At 35.2% G+C, this 8,123-nt stretch overlaps 1 protein-coding gene across 2 annotated transcripts; it reads left to right on the plus strand.

Annotated features, from left to right (window-relative positions):
- Positions 1–360: 360 nt before the first annotated feature.
- On the plus strand, positions 361–7,919 carry LOC309689476 (uncharacterized protein). Of its 2 annotated transcripts, XM_082505912.1 has the most exons (10): positions 361–426; positions 668–994; positions 1,386–1,502; positions 1,599–1,679; positions 1,863–1,891; positions 2,121–2,189; positions 2,285–4,408; positions 4,489–4,605; positions 4,781–4,849; positions 4,953–6,008. In XM_082505912.1, the coding sequence occupies exons 1-7, from the start codon at positions 366–368 to the stop codon at positions 2,396–2,398; spliced, it is 798 nt and encodes a 265-aa protein (XP_082362038.1). In that variant the 5' UTR covers positions 361–365; the 3' UTR covers positions 2,399–4,408; positions 4,489–4,605; positions 4,781–4,849; positions 4,953–6,008. The 2 variants fall into 2 exon arrangements, with proteins under 2 accessions (XP_082362038.1, XP_082362039.1); XM_082505913.1 differs by lacking the exons at positions 4,489–4,605; positions 4,781–4,849; positions 4,953–6,008 and adding an exon at positions 7,630–7,919.
- The last annotated feature ends 204 nt before the right edge of the window (positions 7,920–8,123 follow it).

Genomic DNA, 8,123 nt, shown 5'->3' on the forward strand with positions numbered 1-8,123 from the left:
TAAAACATATGCACAGAAGAGCTAAAGTACTGCAAACACTTATCTCTACTAACAGTCTTCACACCTTTAACTTGCTCTCTCCTATTTTTGATCAAGATATCTTCAACTTCTGTCCTTCAGTCCTTCAAAAGGTTGACAAGTTTTCATGTAAATCACATGAAATCTAAAAGTAAGAATGTTTAAAAGTCATTTAATATCTACAATAAGAGAGAGAGGGAGGTTATCGAGCAGAATTAAATAAATTAATTCCTCTGGACACAGGGGAGACAAACAGACTGATGCCATTATGAGGAAGTGAGCAGGAAGTTGATGCTGTATTCGTCTCTGAGAGCAAGAACAGAGACTGAGAGAGACAGAGAAGCACGATGGCTGCATTCACATGGATTCAAATGTCTTCATTACTGATTCTGATGCTTCAGTTTAAAGGTAAGTGTGCATAGAAACACATTCGATTAATAAACTGCATTATTATCACAAGTGTTATTTATTCTTCCTTTAACTGAGACAGTCATGATGAACTTTTTGACTTTAGCTGACTCTTGGAAATGAAAGTTGAATTTTAAACTTGTGTTGTATTTAAAATAAACTTCACGTTATAAACATAACACTCATATTCATAACATATTTGATGTTTCACATCTCTCTCTCTCTCTCTTTTTCTCAACAGGAACAACTGAGCAAAATCAAACTGTCTCTGCTGGACGTGGACATGATGTTACTCTGCCTTGTAAAAATCTGATACAAGGTCAGCATAACTGTATCAGTACTACCTGGATCTTCAGTGATTCAAGCAGCTCAGTAGAACTCTTTGAGCTTGGGCAGATTAAAGAAGCCAAACCTGAATCAGACAGACTGAGTCTTTCTGCAAACTGTTCTCTGGTTATAAAGAAGGTCACAGATCAGGATGTTGGTCGTTACACCTGCAGACAGTTCAAAACAAAAGGAGGATCACAAGAAGGTTCAGACTTTATCATTGATCTGTCTGTTATTAACAGTGAGTATTTACATCTTAATGTTTTCAGCTCAAACTGTCCTGTTAGAACAACAAACTGAAACACCACAATAATTATGATCACAGTGATGAAGTTCATTTTTCTATTGTTGCTTTTCTCTTACAATATCTCCATCTTCACCAGTGTGTGTACATGAGAACAATGATAAAGCATCTTGAACAGCTCTGTGTTGACATATGAACACTGTAGACTCACAGTTGAGTGTCTGTATGAAGATAAAGAGAACATATCCTCAGACATGAGGCATCATCAAAAATGAGACTTGTTAGACTGTTAAACATCTCACCACTGTTTCCTCTCTGTTGCTGTTCACTTACTTTCAAGTCTTTTCTTACTGTCAGTGTCTTTAATGATGTTATTGTTTTTCTTTAGGTGAAAATGTGAAAACGACAAAATCAACAACAGTGAAGTTCACCTCAAAAACATCATCGACAACAAAATCCACAACATCAACACCGTTAGAAGAGACATCAAATGATCCACCAGGAGGTAGTGACTGAATTTGTCTCTGAATGTCAGACTGACAGTTGAATCTTTGTGGGAAAATTCAGTATCACCTTTAACACTTATTAATAATGTTTTCAGTTCAGTCATGGTTTATCATCGTTCCTGTGGGTTTAGCAGCACTGTTAGCTGTGGTCATCATCATATGGAAGAAAAGTAAAGGTGAGAGGACTCACAGACTAAAGCTGATCATAAATGGAAATAAGGAAATTTAAATATTAATTAAAATAATTATATGGTTGAATGCAGTTTTGTTTTACATTTCTGTAGCTTGTGATTAGTAAAAACAGAAAAAAAACTGAGATTTTTAATGGGGAAGTTAATGAATTATTTTCTCTTCTTCAGGAAACAAAACACAACAGAGCGACAACACTGTGAGTTCAAATCTTCAAATACTCAGATGCCGTTTATTCTCCATACCAGAATCATTTTACACCTTTAGTGTTGACTTCAGTTCATAAAGTGAAAAGGATAAAGGGAAAAACCAATGGCAATAACTTCAGCTGACAAATAACTTAAATCACTTCCTCCTGTAGTCATTTAAGTTTTCTTCAGGTTAAATTTATATTACTGAGCAGTCATTATGTTGTCTTCACTGTGCAGGCTGAAGCCGATGATGAATTGTCCTACGCCACCATCAGCTTCACAAAGAAAACCAAGAATAAAGCCCGGGTAAGATTTCGATATTTATAGAAATTATGTCAGTAGTAAGTTCAGACTTTTCAAAGGTCTTGTCTTTAAGAAAATTTTGTGATGTTTTCTTACAGCCCTGTGTCGATGATGATGGTGACACTATAACCTACAGCACTGTGAAAGCCTTCTCTCCACCTGCTGGAGTTTCCACTGATTCCAGCGACGTCTATTCCACCATCAACAAATAACCACCATGCAGCAAGCACTTTTTTGAAAGTTTAACTCAAGTCAGTACAGAGAAGGTAGTTTATTTAGCTGCTGAATTAAGTCATGTGAGATATTTTTAAATAAATAACTTACCTGTTGTTTTCTTAAGCACATTAGTAGATATAAATGTTCCCATCCCTGAATTTTTAAAATTTTATATACCTTAAACATATTCTCATGATTATCTATGACAGTATTACATTACACACCGAGCACGATAGGTTGTTGTGAAAAAGTCATCTTAAAAAAAGCAATGTGAAAAAAATGAAGTGATGATGAGCTAGTTTGCATGTTTCAACAAAAGGAAGAAATGGAGAGTCTGAGTTCATCCAGTTCTCACACGCAGGCAGCAGCAGGGAGAATTTCGTGGTTTGATCCACGACTCGAAGCTGCATCATGTTCACACATTCCAGGATGTCAGTGAGGCAGTTTGAGTGCTTGTTAGCAGAGCTGGGGCTTCATCTGAGAAGGCATAGAAATCTTTTTTGTGCGGCCTGAGTCAGAGCAGCCTGTAACTGTGTGTCTGAGGTAAAACAGAAATTTTACTATTTCCATTACTCTGCATAATCAGTATATTTGCATTTTGAGCTTTGACCGCACTTGTTTTCAAATGCAGTCGTCTGATTGGTCACATCCGTTTATCCGGTCCCAAAAATCAGGAAAAAAAAATCGGGCTTGGTTCTAAAAATTGAATGCTGCGAAATGAAATGATTATAAAAGCTGTAGTTTCTGATTTTTAATTTTACAGTTAAATGCAACACACACAGATCAAAATGACTCGTTGTTTTAACCTTCCTGTCGTGTTCGGGTCAAATCTGACCATTTACAGATTTAAAAACTCATAAATTGTGTTTTACATCCGATTGCCTCAAGTCCTTATGACATCCTCCACACTTTGCACTTTAACATATAAAAGTGATGAGCACCTCTTGAATTTTGAGTGTTTTAATCAACTTTGTTACATCTGTGGTGTAGCAAATGAATGGGAATCCACCCCCACCCGTCCCTTTGGCCTCTGACCTCCTGAATGGGCCACTGAATGACAAAATGAAAGACCCACTTTTACGACTTACTGAACAACCCACTGACCTACCCACTGAACTGAATTTGGTGGTGAACAATGTTTCTTATGTTAATTTAAGAGCTATTAAAACTGTCCGGTCAATTTTGGCTGGGAACATTAAAGTAAGGGGGTTGGGTGAACACAACCGGAGGGTTAATTTTGTCATTTATATATTTAATTTTTATCTCTCCTCCTTTGTACTTGAGCTTTGAGCTCAGTTCAAAAGATAATTACAGACTGATGTTATGCTCCATATTACAACTTCAGTATTTTCTGCAACTGCTTCTCTTTCTGTTGCCTGTATTATAATAAGAATGAACTAAAAATAAACAGAAAAATCTAAGTAGGGCGAGAGACAGGGTACACCATAGACAGCTCACCAGTCTATCACAGGGTGTTCCTACTATATGATTTCAAATTTTATTAAAAATGAACAAATAAAACAAAATGATCTGCAATGGTGTAAAGAGTTTTGATCTCTTTCACATGTGGACAAGCATCACCACGGACACTGTTTTCAAAAATAAACCATCAAGAATAGTTGCAACTAATTGTCTTCACACATTTAACTTCCTCTATTCTATTATTGATCAGTTTCCACTGTTGCACAGTCCTTTAAAAGAACAACAAGGCAATCTGCAAAATATATTAAATATCAACTTAAAGCATGTTGGTGTGTTTTTATCACTCATTTAATATCTATGTTAAGAGTGAGAAGGAGTTAATGATGCTTAAAAGCAATGAACTGAATTCATTCACCATGAGGAGAGAAAAGAAGTTATGTGTTGCTATGAGGAAGTGAGCAGAAAGTTGATGCTGTATTCATCTCTGAGACTGTCTCATTTGTGAGATTACACTGAAAGCACGATGGCTGCATTTACATGGATACAAATGTCTTCATTACTGATACTGATGCTTCAGTTTAAAGGTAAGTGTACATAGAAAAAACATTCAATTAATAAACTGCATTATTATCATAATTATTACATCTTTATTTTTCATTTGCAGCTGATGTTTTTTTCCTGTGAGATGAGTCTGATGACTATTTTGGTCACAAACGTTTTGCAATGACTGAGTTTAAACCCTGCAGACACTGAGTCTGGTCCAGGAACCAGTCAGGAGATGGTAAGATGACACCCTACTACCAGTTCAAAGTGTTATGTTTAGGTCAACAGAGAAGAGGAAGAACCGTGATGTGATGAGGATGAGCTGAAAATGAATTTACTTAAATAAATGTGAAACTCACCTGTTATAAATCCACATATTACTGAGCAATCATTATGCTGTCTTCACTGTGAAGGCTGAAGATGATGATGGTGTTTCCTACGTCTCCATTAGCTTCACAAAGAAAACCAAGAACAAAGACCAGGTAAGATTTTAATATTTACAGACATGATGTTAGCAGGAAGTTTGTGGTTTTTAAAGCTCCTGCCAGGTATATGTATTTAATAACACATACTGTTTACTTATAGTCATGTGGTGGTGATGATGAAGTGTGACTTACATCACTGTGAAAGCTTCCTCCTTTCCCACTGGAGTTTCCGCTCATCCCAGCGACCTCTATTCCACCATGGACAAACCAAAGAAACAGTATGTTGCTAATGAAAGGTTGTGTGCTGTTTTTCCTTGATGCTGATGAATGTTTGTTTGATAGAGTAACTTCCTTTTTCTTCCCTTTGAAAAATGTATTTGGAATAAAGGTATACACATCACTTGTCATGTTTTTAAAAAGAAAATTACTGTTGTTTAGCTTAAGCACATTATTAGAGCTAAATATTCATCTTTAATTTGATCCCTTCGCAGAGCGCTTTGATTAAACTACTTAATCTGAGCTGTTACAACATGTAGCGTCTCAGTTCAGTAAACTCAAACAGTCTCTGCAGTTGGTTGATTTACTTTCTACAGTTTGATTAGTTTGTTTTAGCCATAGCTGTAGTTGTTATTAACCAAACTCCTCAAGTAGCAGTGACTGTTTTAAGGGCTCTGATGCCAACAGAGTCTGAGCTTTTTTAGTCCATACTAATCTTTCTATTATAGATATACCTGTATGTGCACTGTAATTATGATCTGTGTTACTGAATAACATAGTTTACAGTAGCTTATTATGTGTCTTGTTTGCTGCCTTTATTCATTATTGTAAACATAATGTTGAGTATTTTGGACTTTAGTTCTTGTTATAGTTTAGTCTCAGTTTTACTGTTGAATTTGTTCCCTTAGAGTTTCCTGTCATAAATTCTTGTGCCAATTTTCTTATGTGAAGTTCATTCGTGTCTTTTTCCACATTTAGTTATGGTTCTCACTTCCTGTTTTATTGTCTTTGTGTTTAGTTTTACTAATTAAATTGTCTTTGATTATTTTCACTTACATTTCATCAACCACCTGTGTTCACTTCCTGTAATTATGATACCCTCGTTTATAAGTAGTGTTGTCTTTCTTTCAGTCTTTGCCTTAATGTTTCTTTTCCTGCCTGTGATTTCCCAGTTGGTTTTGAAATCTGTTTATTCGATCAGTGGACTTTGTATTTTGGACATTTCATCAGTAGAAATAAATTCTTTTTCTTCAGTCAGTCAGTCTTTTGTGTGCATTTTGGTCTGGAAATATAAACATAATTACTTTTTTCTTCAGGTAAATGCAACTATCCAGTAACTTCTAAAAGTATTAAAGAGGGTGTAAATTTGAAACCATAAACAAAATGTTTTGAGTAAACCTGAAACAACCACAGTCGGGCAGAAACTTCACAGAGAGAAACTTTAGTGCAGTAAGTGTCATCTACAGATTTCTGTCCAGCGATATGAGGTCTAGTACATATTTGCTCATTAAATCTATTTAAAAAGGTTTTTAAACTCTTTTAAAAGAAACAGGAAATGACAGCATTGTTGTCAGCTGACATATTAAATGTACAGACCCACATATGACACACCAATGGAAATATTTTACTTGCTGAAGTAAATAAATTAACACTTCACTACCGTAGGATTAATACAAACGCATTAAGCATGACAGTTTTGATCTTCCCACAGTGATGGTTTAATTGTGGAGAGATTACTACTAAATGTGTTTAAAAGTGACAGTAACTGATGTTATACTGCATATTACAATTTTTTAAATTTTATCTTAAATTATGTCTCTTTGTATTGGCTGTATGATAATAAGACTGAACCAAAGATAAACAGAAAATATATGTAATAATATTATTGATTGTTTTGCAGCAGAATTAGTGCCTGTTATTCAAATTACATAAAAAAAACAAGATAAAATAATCTGCTATTTGTTGAAAATGATGGGAAACCTAAAGATGCTTCAGTCTAATCCTCATCGATGTGTTAACCATTTATCTGTCAGAGGTTCATCTGGTCATCATGAAACCTCCAGAGCTCTGCTGCTGTTGTACCCACATTCTCACCAAAGCACTTCTGCTTCCCCTTCACTTCTCAGAAATAAATGACTTCAGAGGTGCAATGAGGAAGCAGCAGGTCTCTGACCACTAACACATCTCATCTGTGTTCTTATCTAGCTGCTGCTAGAAGTCTACAAATTGAACTTGGTAACTATAAGACATAAATAAACTAAATATAATTAAAGCTTAAATGTAAAAGTTACTAAAATATAAAAAAAAGTATATAATTACAGATTAGATGTAAAAGTAATTGAATATTTAAAACATTGTTAATCATTTGATATCAACATTAAGAGAGGAGAGATACAGATGCTTAAACATTATGAACTGGATTAATTCAGCAAGAGAAGAAAAAAAGAGTGATGCCACTATGAGGAAGTGAGCAGGAAGTTGATGCTGTGTTCATCTCTGAGAGCAAGAACAGAGACTGAGAGAGACAGAGAAGCACGATGGCTGCATTCACATGGATTCAAATGTCTTCATTACTGATGCTGATGCTTCAGTTTAAAGGTAAGTGTACATAGAAACACATTCAATTAATGAACTGCATTATTATCACAGGTGTTGCTTCTTTTTCTTCCTTTAACTGAAACAGTCATGATTAACTTTTTGACTTTAGCTGACTCTTTAAAACAAAAGTTAAATCTTAAACTTGTGTTGTATTTAAAATAAACTTCACATTATAAACATAACACTCATATTCATAACATATGTGATGTTTCACATTTCTCTCTCTCTCTTTTTCTCAACAGGAACAACTGAGCAACATCAAACTGTTCAAACTGTCACAGCTGGACGTGGACATGATGTTACTCTGCCTTGTAAAAATGTGATACAAGGTCAGCATAACTGTAGCAGTACTACCTGGCTCTTCAGTCATTCAAGTAAAACGGCAGCAGTAGAACTCTTTAACCTTGGGCATATTAAAGAAACCAAACCTGAATCAGACAGACTGAGTCTTTCTGCAAACTGTTCTCTGGTTATAAAGAAGGTCACAGATCAGGATGTTGGTCTTTACACCTGCAGACAGTACAAAACAGCAACAGGATCACAAGAAGGTTCAGACTTTGTGATTGATCTGTCTGTTAATAACAGTGAGTATTTACATCTTAATGTTTTCAGCTCAAACTGTCCTGTTAGAACAACAAACTGAAACACCACAATAATTATGATCACAGTGATGAAGTTCATTTTTCTATTGTTGCTTTTCTCTTACAATATCTCCATCTTCACCAGTGTGTGTACA

This window comes from Aulonocara stuartgranti (assembly GCF_965226115.1).
Source record: "Aulonocara stuartgranti genome assembly, chromosome: 15".
In the NCBI taxonomy this organism is placed as follows: Eukaryota; Metazoa; Chordata; class Actinopteri; order Cichliformes; family Cichlidae; genus Aulonocara; species Aulonocara stuartgranti.

What these genes read in the sequence shown, in the direction of transcription:
- LOC309689476 (XM_082505913.1), top strand. Translation starts at nt 366, where the DNA reads ATGGCTGCATTCACATGGATTCAAATGTCTTCATTACTGATTCTGATG. An exon ending in ATCAAATGATCCACCAGGAG is followed by an intron (nt 1,503 to 1,598) that starts GTAGTGACTGAA and finishes TAATGTTTTCAG; the next exon opens with TTCAGTCATGGTTTATCATC. An exon ending in CATATGGAAGAAAAGTAAAG is followed by an intron (nt 1,680 to 1,862) that starts GTGAGAGGACTC and finishes TCTCTTCTTCAG; the next exon opens with GAAACAAAACACAACAGAGC.